This window comes from Bos taurus, chromosome 8 (genome assembly GCF_002263795.3).
Source record: "Bos taurus isolate L1 Dominette 01449 registration number 42190680 breed Hereford chromosome 8, ARS-UCD2.0, whole genome shotgun sequence".
Taxonomy (NCBI): domain Eukaryota; kingdom Metazoa; phylum Chordata; class Mammalia; order Artiodactyla; family Bovidae; genus Bos; species Bos taurus.
The window spans coordinates 52,256,121-52,272,353 of record NC_037335.1 but is presented as its reverse complement, the minus strand read 5'-3'; the positions used below and the strand labels follow the sequence as shown (position 1 = coordinate 52,272,353).

Below are 16,233 nucleotides of genomic sequence, written 5' to 3'. Positions count from 1 at the left end.
TGGTATTTTAAAAATCTAGCAAAAAGTACATATGAGGGAAGCTGGAAAACAATACAATATGTAGCCTTTTCTAGTTAGTGTTTGTATAATTCCAACTATATGTCACTCTGGAAAAATCAAATCTGTGATGACAGTGAAAAAAAAATTAGTGGTTTCCAGAGGGAGGGAAGAAGGAAGGGATAGGCAGAGCACAGAGGATTTTCAGGGTAGTGAAGGGTGATCTGAATGATATTACAGTGGTGGATACTTGTCTTTGTACATTTGTCCAAACTCATAGAACACCAAAAGTGGACTCTAATGTAAACTGTAGATTTTGGTGACAATGATTTGTCAGTGTTGGCTCATCAACTGTAACAAACATATCACTCTGGTGAGGGATACTGATGGTGAGTATGTGTGTATGTGTGTGTGTATGTATGGTCAGTGTGGTCGGAGGATAAATGGGAATTTTCTTTACTTTCTGCTGAATTTTGCTCTGAACCCAAAGCTCTAAGAAGTTTTCAAGAACAAGGTTTACTAATTAATAAAAATTAACTAGTGCCATCTTCATAAATGGATGCTTTAGTTCTTTTTGCAGTTAAAACAACCAGAAAACTAAACCCATTGATGGTATAAGTTCAAGGAACACCAACAAGACATCAGCATGTCCTATCTGAGACATGCTTGATAGTTAATATTTTCAAGTGGAAATATATATTAGACCTTAACATGGAAGGATCACATGGTTCTCAGAAGATCAAAATAAGTAGTTGTACTCACCGTCCTTGCAGATGGCCCCCATCTGACACATTCCTAAGTCTAAGAGATACCCACTGGGACAGCTTGTACAGTTCTTGATCCCTGGACCATTGCATGTCAAACAGCTGGCGTCACATCTATGGGGAGAATGTACAATGTATCATCCTTTCACACATCAGGCGAAGGAAAAGATGTGTTTACTGTCAATCTCTTAACATCTTAAATTTAATTCTCCCTTTGAAGATGCCACAAAAATATTTTCTTAAATGAACTGCTTTAATTGACAACATTAAAGAAAACCTAGCAGGTAGACCGATTTTAAAGAGGAGAGAGCATGCACTTGAAACAGAAATACAACTTTAGAGGTTTTAAAGTGCTCCTGAGGCACACACACAAAAATCAGTTGGGTTTAAAGCTGCAGTGTTGGTGTCCATAGGTAAATGTTTGCACCTTATTTTTCATTAATAATTGTATGTTTCATATTGTTAATGAAGGCAGTCAAATAAGGAACCCAGTTGCCAAACACTGGAGCTTAAATGGGGGGAGGGGAATCCACTTACTTTTTGCAGGATTTGTATCCATTTTCTGAAGAGGGGTCAAAGTAGTAGCTGATACTACAGCTCTGCACGCATCTCCGCTCCTCCATGAAGTAGCCTCCTGTGCAGTTAATACACCCATCAGCGCCCGCTCCTTAAAAGCAAGACAAATGCAGGAAACAGAAACAAAGCCTCAGAAAAGGTTGCACAGCGGGCTGCTTTTTGCATAATTGGTGAAAATGGCATTAATAGGTGGCAATTTTGAGAACTGTAACATTTGTACTTTTCCTTATGTTCTCTGGGGAAAAGGCTTCAGTTTTAGATTGAACCCATTTGCCAAAAAACATCAAACCTCTTTTGAAAGCAAAGGAGGTATCACTGGGACGTTTTAAGTTTTCAGTGAGGTTAGGCTGCTGATTACTGACTTTTGAGACCGCATGATGATTGTCGGGAGAGTGCCATGCTTCTCCAGCATTTACACTAAAATTATCAAGAGGTTGCCTGCACACATCTTGCGTCTACCCTTGGCCTCCTTGGAACGTATCTTCAACGCAGAAGTTTGAGTACTACTGTTACATTTAAAATCGAACCCAGATAAGAAAAGACAAATACCTCATGATCTCACATAAATGTGGAATCTAAAAAAGAAGTCAAACTTATGAAAGCAGAAGTAGAAGAGGAGCTGTCAAGGACCTGGGGTGGGGAAATGAGACCTGGATCCATGGGTGCAGTTTCAGTTATGCAGGATGAATAAGTTCTGGAAATCTAACGTACGCCATGGTAACTATACAATACTATACAATAGTATTGTATAGTATATAGTATTGTATACAGTATATACAATAGTATATTCAATAGTATATACTATATACTGTTGTACAGTACTATACAATACTATACTGTATTGTATACTCAAAACTCAACTAAGAGAGTTGATCTTAAGTGTTCTCATCACACACAAACTATGTGAGGTGATGAATATGTTAATTACCTTGTATTATGTATATCAAAACATCACACGTACATCTTAAAGTATATAATTTTTGTCAGTTATGCCTCAGTAAAGCTAGAAAAGTAAGTCTAATTAAAAAAAATTACCAAGGGGGTGTGCATGACTGATGGATAAAGACAAATGAAAGCCAAACCAGAGCTAGAGGAATAAATAAGAGGAGTGGGGGAGGAGGTACCTGCACAGGTGGCGCAGGAGCGGTGGCAGGGCTGGCAGTCTTGGCCGTTGAAGTACCATCCGTCCTCACAGGTGATGGCACACCGGGACCCCTGCAGGCTGGAAACACAGACGGCTGTGGTCAGGCAAAGAGGTCATGACTCCCCAACGCCATATGTAACGCATACAGTTTCCCCCAGAGGTCAGTGGATTTGGGAGAACTTCAGAGCAGGAGAAATAGCCCCTGTACCCTCTGTTTTTCTCCTCCCGATGCCTAGAATGCTTCTCTGTGCCTGTAATAAGTCTGTAGCCTATACATGTGCTACAAGTTTGGAGGACATTCCTCTTAAATTATTAGGCTGGCTGACACATTTTTTCTTTACTCAACATTTTATAACCTGGAGGTTTTTAAAAGTATTTTATGGACCAAAACAATCACCTTCCCTAACAATATGCCTACCAATCCAGATCTCCTAGACCTAGTCTACAATAAATGTTGTGGAGTAACTGTTGTTACTGTAAATGTTAAATGTTGTTCTGTAACTGTATATGTTGTAGGAATACGTGGTAAAATGATTACACCTGAAGAGAAGGGTACAACTATCTTGCCCAACCTTCAGCTCAAAATCCCAGGAATAGCCTTTTTAAAATTTTAAGTGTTTCTGATTTTAGTTCTTCTCTTGGACCAAAGCAAGAGAATCCTAACATACATTTGCTTCTATTGCTTTATTTATTAATTTTAAACTCTAATGAAATATTTGGCAAAATTATTTACTTACATTGCTGCTTCACCAAACATCTCAACTTTTCTTAGTTACACTATCATTTAGTATTTTTAGGTGTTATCTGTGCTATGTTTTATCTAAATAGCACTCTTAGGCATTACCTAATATGTTGCTAGAATGTCGAATGAGGAATGTGTATTTTTTTCTTCTAATTTTTTAACACCTGTAAGGTTTTTCATAGCCTACAGATTGATGCTTAAAAACAAATGTCTAAAATTTACAGCATTTAATATACAAACACTACTCATGGAATAACTCAGTAGTGAGACTGTTACCATAATCCCATGTCACCCAGTAGACAGTTCTAGAAAATGGGTGTCTAAGCAACAGGGTCAAATGCTTTCTATGTTCTTATAGAAAATGCATTTCTATACATTGCTGCAATTCACGTTACTTGACTGTGCTTTGTATATGGATCATACTATTAAAAACTAACATTTAGTTTTCCCTTTATTTTTTATAATATATGTATATAAGTATTTTTATATATTTGTTTTTCCCTTTAAAGTAATTTGGAAAGAACAAAACCAAAGTAGATGAAAAAGAATCCCAGACAGTCCTGTTCACATTTTAATTCATATCCTTCTAGTATTTTATGCATAGATATTTTTCTGTTTGCTTAGCCACTATTTAAAAATTTACAGGTCTTTTGAGGCAAAATGGTCAACCATAGAAGCCCCTAAGAAAAACACAGGGAGCCTCAAGAAGACAGAAAGTGTATTTCATTCATAGATCTTCTCTTCTGGCCAGAGAGGTGTCATTTAAAAAGCCAATAAAAGAAATTCCCTTTCCTTTTGGTAGAGCTGGAAAAAGGGACAGTGCATCACATGAATCTGTTTGTGGGAGGAAATGGGACCTCTGATAAACTTATCAAAGTTGTTGTTTTTTTAAAGCTGCCTTGTTTTTCTAACAAAGGAAAACTGCTTCTGAGGCTGGCACTTGCGCAGCTGGAGACAGAGGGTGCCGTGTGTGAGGAGGGAATGCACTAAGTGGGGCGTGCAGCAGAGCGCCGCCGGGAGCCCTGGTGCACTCTGCCGCGTCCAGACTCCAGGGGTGGCGCGGTAAGCGGACCCAGTCCTGGGTTCATGCTGGGGTGAGCCAGCTGAGTTAGACGTGTGCCGTCCCATATGCTCTAGCACCTGCGGGCTCGAGAGCACTTGAAATGTGGCTAGCGTGGCCAAGGCACAGAATTTAACATTTTATTTTCGTTCATTTCCCTCTCAATCTTACAAAGTGGCACTTGATTCAGTTATCAGAAAACTTTTAAATAAGTGCAGAACAACTTGGCTATCTAAAATCTACTTCAACTAAATTTTTATAAAACCTATATACAGATCAAGTATTTCCCCCCAAATTACTGTCTTAATTGAGATATGCTTTAAGGGTGAAATACACACCAGATTTCGAAGACTGGGCACTACAAACAAAATATAGAATATCTCACTGATTATCTTTCATATTGTCTTATATTGATTACATGTTGAAATAATATTTTGGATATATTTGGTTAAAGATTTCATTAAAATAAATTTCACCTGTATCTTTTTACTCCTTTTAATGTGGCTACTCAGGTATTTAAAATTAATATATATGGCTCTTATTTCTATTAGAGAACATTTTTTACTCTATAAAATGTTCCCTAAGAAATATAGAAAATAATCTTGATCGTTTATTTTTCATGGGCCAATTCAGTGTCAGATATTGGAATAAGTGCTTTATAGATGTTATCACAATTAATCTTTATCATAATCCACCAATTTTGAGGTTAGTACCACCCTTTTATAGATAAGAAAACTGAAGCTCAGAGGAGTGAACGGACTTGACCAAGATCACACAGCTGATAAATGGCAGAGAAAGATTTAAGCCCACATTTATCTTCCTTTTTAAAAAATTATAACAGTCTGCTCCTTCTCCAAAAAGTAGTAGGATGCTGACTGGACTGATATTTATCAAAACTGAAGTCTTGAGATGAAAGGTACAAAACAAATGGACACTGAATGCATTTATGGGGCAAGAGAGAAAGCCAGAAATAATCAATCAATCAAAATAAAAATGATGTTCCCCTATTAATTAATGTAAAGGATTGCCTGCCTAGACTGCCTGAACCCTGATTATTGTGCCTTTGATCAAAAGTGGAAATAGAGGTACTAAGTGAAGTTGCTCAGTTGTGTCCGACTCTTAGCGACCCGGTGGACTGTAGCCTACCAGGCTTCTCCATCCATGGGATTCTCAAGCAAGAATACTGAAGTGGGTTGCCATTTCCTTCTCCAGGGGATCTTCCCAGCCCAGGGATCGAACCCAGGTCTCCTGCATTGCAGGCAGATGCTTTACCCTCTGAGCCATCAGGGAACTCTTAAAAGGGATGGAATGGAGCAGAATTCTAGTTTTATGTAATAAAGCCAGAGTCCAGCCCCTCACTCAGCATGGGATGATCTGACCTTCTTTAAGCATATCAAGAATATCTACTTCACTTTGATTCTCTCAAAGAATCTATCAACTGTCTGGCTTTAGCAATGAGCAAGTCTCATCCATTCAAGGATGACATCCCCTGGTATTAAATCTATGTGCATACCACAGCATAATGGAACCAGCCTGAGGTGCTTAAGATAAGACAATGATTGGCTATATGGAGAGAAATAATAAAGATAAGGGAATAGTTTCGACCATCAGAGGAATGAATCAGGGGGATTAAATATAATTCATTGATGTTACCTACGCAGTAATCCTTGACTGATACACTGTCGGTCAAAAAGCCCAAAGAAAGCCTCTCAAATGGCCATTTATTTACTTGTAGTTGAGCCATCTTTTCTAAAGAGAATTTTATTTGGTTTATAAACCTTCTGAAGCCAAGGTAGCATCCAATTTTTCACATAAAATGATAGAGATAATGCAAATAGCAATCAAGTGTCTGAATGGGAGTCAAACCAAGGGTGACTTATAAGAGAGCTACCTATTTACTTTTTTTCAAATTTATTGAGAAGTCCTTGGGCTATGTTACTTGGTGAAATCTTTCACTCTCTTACCTTAATCCCTCCCTGCATTCTGTACAGTTGTCAGATTCAGTACATGTCTTGCAGTTTTCACTGCACTTCCGGCAAAGACTTTTCTCTGTTAAAAAAAAAAAGAAACAAGGTTATAAATCATTTGGTCAGCTGGATTTCATAAAAGCATATGTTCTAATGTTTGCTAATGTATGCTATAGTATACATGGCCTGGAGTAGGAAATTGTAGGAAAAGCCCCAGACTCAACATTTGCTCTCACTTCTCATCAAATCAAATACAGGTAGGAATATACAGCATTGGGAAATACCTTAGTAATATCTACCAGTTTGTAGACAAGAAAGCAACAGCCCACTTAATTCTTAAATAGTGTATTGGTTTTTTCTTCTTCCTATTCTCTTTCCCAAGCAGAGTTTCCTAACTTCCAATTGTGCAAATCTCACTTATAAAGCTGGGGCACATCAGTAGTAAGTACAGAGAGGCAACACTAGCAGCGGAAGAACGGAATGGTAGACCTCATGCTCACAGCTCTAATGACTACTCCGATGAACTGCACTGAAAAGGGCAACCTGCTTTTAAGATTGCAAGGTAAGGGCTGATTATTTCTTGCATTGTTTTATTAAAGTTTATAGAACTGTGGAATCAATATAAATGTTACTATATTTCAGACAACACTTACATTTCTGGAGAACAGAAACATTTGAATGAACAAATACACTGTGAATACTGGCTTTCTTGTTTAATACCGAGCATTGAGGCAGAGGGGTGGGGGGATGGCAAGTACGTTACTGTCCTGTAGTGGAAAATGGTGATGTTATATTAAGTAAGGCCTTTTACCTCAGGTGACATTTTCCTGGAGACTTTGATCCCTTCTCTGAGATGCTGGTAGATCCTAACTTCAGGTATATATAGAACTGAATGAGGCTTTGTCCATAGGCTTCTCTGTCTGCTCTTTAAACGTTGGTGTTCTTCAGGGATCCAGAGAAGCACTGCTTCACCGGATCCCTCTAAGGACCTCCTAGAGGTCTAGCTCCTTTCAGAATTCTGAGCTCCTCGGCATGAAATACAAAGTTCTTCACCGTCTATGAGCTCCCCATCTTAGGGTCATCGAGAATGCTGGACATGACATAGGACCTGAAGCCAGAGGACCTAGCGTGGCATTCTGCTCTTAGCATCGCTAGTGGACAAGTTCACAATCTCTGTTCATTTGTTAACTAAATATTACAATGATGACTACCGCTGAGCTGCTCTTGAGGAGTTAATGACCTTATTCAAGGGAACTGTAGATATGTTGGCAGTAATTATTGCTAGTCACATACATATCACTATGCTATATGTAAATGGACTTATTAAAGGAGGAAATTAAAACAAAAGGCAATTGCCTAGAAGGAGAGAGATGCACAGACCACTTGTATCAGTGAGTGAACTGAAAATTGCTCAATCATCTGTGACTCTCTGCAACCCCATGGACTATGCAGTCCATGGAATTCTCTAGGCCAGATACTGGAATGGGTAGCCTTTCCCTTCTTCAGGTTTATCAGTGAAGTAATTGTTTAAATAACCTTCTTTAATTATCAACCTTCCAGGCTCTGGCAAAAGAACTGATTGTCTCAATTATCATTTTCCTATCCAGTACCACCTAGATTTCTTTTCCAAGGCTCAGTCTTCTTGATAGAATTTTGATTTTTTTCCTCAAGGAATACTACTTTAAAACTTTTTTTAAGTATAGTTGATTTACAGTGTTTATTACTGCTGCACACATAGTGATTCAATTATACATTTTATACACATTCTTTTTAAAGTTTCTTTTTCCACTGTGGTTTATCTTAAGATATTCAATATAGTTCTGTGTGCTATTCAGTACGACCTTGTTGTTTATCCATTCTGTGCATAAAAGCTTACATCTACTAACCTCAAACTCTCAGTCTATCTCTTCTCCAGCCCCTTCCTCCTTGGCAACCACCAGTCTGTTCTCTTTGTCCATGATTCTGTTTGTTTCGTAAATAAGTTCATTTGCGTCTTATTTTAGATTCCACATGTAAGTGTTATAATATGGTATTTATCTTTCTCTTTCTGACTTACTTCACTTAGTATGATAATCTTTAGTTGCATTCATGTTGCTACAAATGGCATTATTTCATTTGTTTCTATGGCTGAGAACTGTTCCATTGTGTGTGTGCGCATGTGTGTGTGTGTGTGTGTATACACACCATATCTTCTTTATCCATTCATCTGTCAATGGACATTTAGGTTGTTTCCATGTCTTTGCTGTTGTGAATAGTGCTATTAACATAGGGGTATATGTATCTTTTTGAATTACACTTTTGTCCGGATATATGCCCAGGAGTGGGATTGCTGGATCATATGATAGTTGTATTTTTAGTTTTATAAGGAACCTCTATAATGTTTTCCACAGTGGCTCATCAACTCACATTCCTACCAACAGTGTAGGAGGGTTCTCTTTTCTCCACATCCTCTCCAGCATTTCTTTTGCAAAGTTTTTAATGATGGTTATTCTGACCATTGTGAGGTGTACCTCACTGTAGTTTTGACTTGCATTTCTCTTATAACTAGCCGTGTTGAACATCTTTTCATATGTCTGTTGGCTATCTGTATTTCTTCTTTGGAGAAATGTGTATTTAGGTCTTTTGCCTATTTTTCAGTTGGATTTTTTGTTGTTGTTGTTGAGTTGTACAAACTGTTTGTATATTTTGGAAATTAATCCCTTGTTGGTCAGATCATTTGTAGGTATTTTCTCCCATTCTGTATGTTGTTTTTTCATTTTGTTTATGGTTTCCTTTGCTGTGCAAAAGCTTGTAAATTTGATTAGGTCTTGTTTATTTTTGTTTTTATTTCTATTGTCTTGGGAGCCTAAGGAAACAGTGGTATGATTTATGTCAGAGAATGTTTTGCCTGGGCTCTCTTCTAGGAGCTTTATGGTATTACACCTTATGTTTGAGTCTTCAAGCCGTTTTGAGTTTATTTTTGTGTATGATGTAATGGAGTATTCTAATTTCATTGGTTTACATGTGACTGTCCAACTTTCCCAACACCACTTGCTGAAGAGATTGTTTCATTCCACTGAATATATGTGTTTCCTCTGAAGATTAACTGATGATAGGTGTGTGGGTTTATTTCTGGGATCTCTATTCTGTTCTGTTGATCCATATGTCTGTTTTGGTGGCAATATCATAATGTTTTGATTACTGTAGCTTTGTAGTATTGTCTGAAGTCTGGAGGGTTATACTTCTTGATTTTTTCTTCAGGATTGTTTTGGCAATTCTGGGTCTTTTATGGTTCCATATGAATTTTAGGATTATCTGTTCTAGTTCTGGGCTTCCCTGGTAGCTCAGTTGGTAAAGAATCTATCTGCAGTGCAGGAGACCTAATGTTATGGTAACTTGATTTGTTGTTCAGTAGCTCAGTCATGTCTGACTCTGTGTGACCCCATGGACTGCAGCACACCAGGCTTTCCTGTTCTTCACTATCTCCCAGAGTTTACTCAAATTCATGTCCATTGAGTCGATGATGCCATCCAACCATCTCATCCTTTGTCGCCCCCTTCTCCTTTTGCCCTCAATCTTTCCCAGCATCAGGGTCTTTTCCAATGAGTCAGCTGTTCACATTAGGTGGTCAAAGTATTGGACCTTTGGTAATTTAGGGATCACATTAAACCTATATAGATTGCTTTGGTAAGTATGGCCATTTTAACAATATTAATTATTCCAACCCAAGAGCATGAGGTATCTTTCATTTCTTTGAATCATCTTTGGTTTCCTTTATTAACGTTTTATAGTTCTCAGCAAATAAGTCTTTCACCTCCTTGGTCAGGTTTAATCCTAAGTCTTTTATTTTGGGGGTGCAATTTTAAAAAGTTCTTTTTTTTACATTCCCTTTCTTATTTCATTGTTGGTATAAAGAAGTGGAACTGATTTCTGTATGTTAATCTTATATCCTGCTACCTTGCTGAATTCATTCATCACTTCAAGTAGTTTTTGTGTGAAGTCTTTGGGGTTTTATATACATATAGTATCATCATCTGCATATAAGGACAATTTTACTTCTTCCTTTCCAACTTGAATGCCTTTTATTTCTTGTGTGATTGGTGTGACTAGGACTTCCTAGTATGTTGACTAGAAAAGGTAAGAGTAGGCATCCTTGTCTTGTTTCTGAATTGAGCAGGAAGGCTTGCAGCTTTTTAGTATTATATTGGCTGTGGGTTTGTCATTAAGTAGCTTTTATTGTGTTGAGATATGTTCTCTCTGTACCTACTTTGGTAAGGGTTTTTATCATGAATGGATGTTGAATTTTGTGAGATGCTTTTTCTGCATCTATTCAGATGATCATGTGTTTTTTGTCTTTTGCTTATTTGGTGTATCACACTGATTGATTTGCATATGTGGAACCATCCTTGTGAACTTCAGAAGAATCCCACTGGTCGTGGTGTATGATTTTTTTTATGTGTTGTTAGATTCAGTTGCTAATATTTTGTTGAGAATTTTTGCATCTATATTCATCAAAGATACTGGTTTGTAAATTTCTTTTCTGGTGGTATCTTTGTCTGGTTTTGGTATCAAGGTGATAGCTTCAAAGAATGGCTTTGAGAGTGTTCCCTCCTCTTCAGTTTTCTGGAAGAGCTTGAGAAGGATCAGTATAAGTTCCTCTTTGTATGTTTGGTAGAATTCACCTGTAAAGTCATCTGGTTCTAGACTTTTGTTTGTAGAGAGGTATTTTTTTTTTCACTCCAGTGGTTACTCAATTTTTTAAAATTAATTTTTATTAGAGTATAGTTGCTTTACAATGTAGTGTTAGTTTCTGCTATACAGTAAAGTGAATCAGCTATATGTATGCATATATCCCCTCTTTTTGAATTTCCTTCCCATTTAGGTCACCACAGAGCATTGAGTAGAGTTCCCCGTGGTATGCAGTAAGTACTCATTAGTTATCTATTTTATACATAGCAGCATATATATGTTAATCCCAATCTCCTAATTCATCCCACTCCCCTCATCCTTCCATTGGTAGCCATACATTGATGAGAGTTTTTAAATTAGATTCTATTTCAGTTCTAGTGATTGGTCTTTTCAAATTATCTTTCTTTTTAATTCAATTTTAGTAGGATGTTTGTTTCCAGAAATTTGTCCACTTCTTCTGGATTGTCAAATTTGTTGGCATATAAGTGTTTATAGCATTCCCTTATGGTTTTTTGAATTTCTCTATCAGTTGTTATGTTTCCTTTTTCATTTATTTTATTTGGATTATCTCTCTTTTCTTTTTGATGAGCCTGGTCTGAGGTTTGTCAATCCTGTTTATACTTTCAAATAACTAGCTCTTGGTTTTATTGACTTTTTTCTATTTTTTAAAAAAATCTTTTATTTCTTCTCTGATCTTTATTTCTTCCTTTGCTGACTTTAGATTTTGTTTGTTCTTTTTCTTTCTTTTTTAAAAAATATTATTTTTGTCTGTGCTGGGTCTTTGTTGCTTTGTGTGGGCTTTGTCTAGTTGCAGTAAGTGGATGCTACTCTTTAGTGTGGTGCGCAGGTTTCTCATTGTGGAGCTTCTCTTGTTGCAGAACATAGACTTAGGCACATGGGATTCAGCAGTAGTTGCAGCACACAGGCTCAGGAGTTGTGGTGCATGGGCCTAGTTGCTCCACGGCCTGTGGAATCCATCCAGCCCAGGAATCGAACCTGTGTCCTCTGCATTGGCAGGGGGACTCCCATTCACAGTGCCACCAGGGAAGTTCCTATTCTTCTTTTTCTAATTTTGTTAAGTGGTAGATAAAAGTGTGTTTATTTGAGATTTTTTTTTAAACAGTAAGGAAGCTTTTTAAAAAAATTATCTTATATTGGAACACAATATTGAAGTTGGTTCATAATGTGTTAGTTTCAGGTATACAACAAAGTGATTCAGTTATACATATACATGTATCTATTCTTTTTCAAGTTCTTTTCCCACTTAGGTTATTACAGAATATTGAGCAGAATTCCCTGTGCTTGTTGGTTATCTATTTTAAATACGGTAGTATGTACATGTCAATCCCAAACTCCCAATCTATCTCTGCCCTTCACCCTTCCCTCTGGTAACCATACATTCATTCTCTTAAGTCTGTGAGTCTGTTTATGTTGTGTAAATAAGTTCATTTGTATCATTTCTTCTAGATTCTGCATATAAATGATATCATATGATATTTGTCTTTGTCTTGCTTCACTTAGTATGATAATCCCCAGGTCTATCCATGTTGGTGCAAATCGTATTCTCATTCCTTTAAATGACTGAGGGATATTCCATTGTTTATATGTAGCACATCTTCTTTATCCATTCATCTTTTGATTGACATTTAGGTTTCTTCCATATCTTGATTATTGTAAACAGTATTGTAGTGAACATTGGGGTGGCATGTACTCTCTCAAACCATGTTTTTCTATGAATATATGCACAAGAGTAGGATTGCTGGATCATATGGTAGCTGTATTTTTAGTTTTTTAAGGAACCGCCATTCTGTTCTCCATAGAGGCTCTACCAATTTACATTCCCACCAACAATGTAGGAGAGTTCCCTTTTTCTCCACACCCTCTGCAGCATTTTTTGTCTATAGATTTTTTGATCATGGCCATTCTGACTGGTGTGAGGTGATATGTCTTTGTAGTCTTGATTTGTATTTCTCCAGTAGTGATGTTAAACACCTTTTTATGTGCTCCTTGGCCATTTGTATATCTTCTTTGGAGAAGTGTCTATTTAGGTCTCCTGCCCATTTGTAAATTTTGGAGACTAATCCCTTTCTGGTTGCATTTTTTTTTTTTTTTTTTTACCATTCTGTGAGCTGTCTTTTCATTTTGTTTAGGTTTCCTTCACTGTGCAAGCGCTTTTGAGTTTAATTAGGTAACATTTGTTGGTTTTTACTTTCATCTGGGAGATGGATCAGAAAAGATATTGCTGTGATTTATGCCAGGAATGTTCTATGTTTTCCTCTAGGAGTTTTATATTAATAGTACTCAGTCTTACATTAAGGTCTTTAATCCATTTTGAGTTTATTTTTGTGCATCGTGTTAAAGAATGTTCTGATTTCATTTTTTTGGTTTGTTTTTATTTTTTACATATAGCTGTCCAGTATTCCCAGCACCATTTATTGAAAAGTCTTTTGTCCATTGTATAGTCTTGCCTCCTTTTTTGTAGATTAATTGGCCATAGATATGTGGGTTTATTTCTGGGCTTTTTATCCTCTTCCATTGATCTATATTTCTGTTTTTGTGTCAGTATTACACTGTTTTGATGACTATAGATTTGTTATATAGTCTTAAGTCAAGAAGCCTGATTCCTCCAGCTCCGTTTTCCTTTCTCAAGATTGCTTTGGCTATTCAGGGTCTTCTGTATCTCTAAACAAATCTTACGATTTTTTTTGTTCTAGTTCTGTGCAAAATGCCATTGGTAATTTGACTGAATCTGTAGCTTGCCTTGGGTAGTACAGTCATTTTGACAATATTGATTCTTCCAATCCAAGAACATGGTATATTTCAGTCTGTTTGTCATCTTTGATTTCTTTCATCAGTGTCTTATAGTTTATAGTGTACTTTCCTTAGGTTTCAGTTCAGTTCAGTTGCTCAGTCGTGTCAGACTCTTTGCGACCCCACAAATTGCAGCAGGCCAGGCCTCCCTGTCCATCACCAACTCCCGGAGTTCACTCAGACTCACGTCCATCGAGTCAGTGATGCCATCCAGCCGTCTATCTAATCCTCTGTTGTCCCCTTCTCCTCCTGCCCCCAGTCCCTCCCAGCATCAGAGTCTTTTCCAATGAGTCAACTCTTCGCATGAGGTGGCCAAAGTACTGGAGTTTCAGCTTTAGCATCATTCCCTCCGAAGAAATCCCAGGCCTGATCTCCTTCAGAATGGACTGGTTGGATCTCCTTGCAGTCCAAGAACTCCTAGGTATTTTATTGTTTTTGATATGATGGTAAATAGGATTGTTTTCTTAATTTTACTTTCTGATTTTTGTTGTTAATATATAGAAATGCAACAAATCTCTGTGTACTAATTCTGTATCCTGCAACTCCCTGAATTTATTGATGAGTTCCAGTGGTTTTCTGGTAGCATCTTTAGGATTTTCTATGTGTAGTATCATGTCATTTGCAAACAGTGACAGTTTTATTTCTTTTCCACTTCTTTTACTTCCTTTTCTTTTTCGATTGCCATGGTTAGGACTTCCAAAACTACGTTGAATAAAAGCGGACCTACTTGTCTTGTTCCTGATCTAAGGGAAAATGCTTTCAGCTTTTCACTGTTGAGTTAGCTGTAGGTCTGTCACATATGGCCTTTATTATGTTGACGTATATTCTCTCAATGCTTACTTTCTGGAGAATTTTTATCGTAAATGGATGTTGAATTTTGTCAGAAGCTGTTTCTGCATCTATTGAGATGATCATATGGTTTTTATTCTTTAATTTGTTGATGTGTATATAGTGTCCTTCTTTATTTTTCTTTGTGGCCTTTGTTTTAAAGTTTATTTCGTCTAATGAGAGTATTATGACCCCTGCTTTCTTTTCATTTGCATCTGCATGAAATATCTTTTTCCATCCCCTCACTTTCAATCTTTGTGTGTGCTTTGCCCTAAAAATGGGTCTCTCATAAGCAGCATATTGTAGGCTCTTGTATTTTTTTAATCAAGTTGTCACTCTGTGTATTTTGATTAGAGCATTTAGACCATTGACATTTAAGGTAATTATTGATAGATATGTATTTATCACCATTTTAAACCTTGCTTTCTCATTGATTTTAAATTTCTTCTTTGTCACTTTATCTTTTTTTGTTGTTGTTGTGGTTTGATTTTCTTTTGTATTATACTTAATGTTCTCTTCTCTTTGGTTTCTGTGAATCTATTGTATGTTTTTGATTTGTGGTTATCCTGTTTTTCAATTATGTTAACCCATTCCTATATCTACTTGCCTTAGACTGGTAGTCATATAGGCTTAAACACATTCTAGGAGAAGTGAAAAATCTATACGTTCTTACTCTTCTCCACATTTTATAACTTTGATGTCCTCTTTTATATCTTCATTGTTAGGGAAATTAAAATAGAGGTAGTCTTGTTCAGGCTTCAGAAGCAGGAGAGCAGGCCTCTGACTTCTGACCCTGCCAGGACTATGTGCCTGCCTATAAGTACACCACTTGTTGCTGGAAAGTTAAGGGGCACTTTACATAAGAAAGTTTAGTGGGTCTTGAACTTTTCTTAAGCCGTTGAGGGCCTGGCCAGCCCCCTCTGCTCTCCAGGGTCTAAGAAGTCTTGTGACTCACAAGGAGAAACAAATAGTATTGTAAAAGTTAAAGGAAAAAACCAGGGCTGCTGTTTTGCATACAAAGTGATGAATATATCAGTTTTTGGCCTGGGATTATAAGCAGGAGCTCTCAAAACTGCAATTTCAAGTCTTAACCTGTGGAGTGTATACACTTCCTGGGACCGTTTCCCAACTGGGACTCCAGATTGCTGTCATTCAGGACTTTAAAGCACTATTCAAGTCTAGATGTAGGTTGTTGGCCCAATTTGGTGATAATGTATGTTGTTACTTCTCTGTTGCTTCTATTTCTTTTAATGACTATATAATTGAAACTAAGTCAAATAATCCCCTATTAAAATATTAAAATTGTTCATTGTGTGTGCAATGAGTGGTTGCTTTTGTTAACTAATCCTTCTAACTGAAAATGAGGTAAAACTTTCAGCAAAACGATCATGTTCATCCTTTTGCTATTCATTGTAATTATCGTTACTTTCATAGAAATTTTTTGATTTAATTTTAAATTTATGTACTGGCTTATCAGTTTGTGTGCAAAATGGCTGCCCTGGTTTTTTTCCTGATAGCTCAGTTGATAAAGAATCCACCTGCAATGCAGGATACCCTGGTTTGATTCCTGGGTTGGAAAGATCTGCTGGAGAAGGGAAAGGCTACCCACTCCAGTATTCATGGGCTTCCCTGTTGGCTCAGCTGGTAAAGAATCCACCTGCAATGCAGGAGACCTG

General features: G+C 37.1%; 1 protein-coding gene across 3 annotated transcripts in view; it reads right to left on the bottom strand.

The window, feature by feature from the left end:
• Positions 1-16,233, bottom strand: part of PCSK5 (proprotein convertase subtilisin/kexin type 5) — a 519,623-nt gene that overhangs the window by 158,795 nt on the left and 344,595 nt on the right. For all 3 annotated transcript variants that reach the window (XM_024996182.2, XM_024996184.2, XM_024996185.2), the window contains exons 17-20: positions 6,248-6,332; positions 2,462-2,559; positions 1,299-1,428; positions 760-875 (exon numbers count right to left, since the gene is read on the bottom strand). In XM_024996182.2, coding sequence (XP_024851950.1) covers positions 760-875; positions 1,299-1,428; positions 2,462-2,559; positions 6,248-6,332 — 429 coding nt within the window. The remainder of the gene's footprint in view (positions 1-759; positions 876-1,298; positions 1,429-2,461; positions 2,560-6,247; positions 6,333-16,233) is intronic.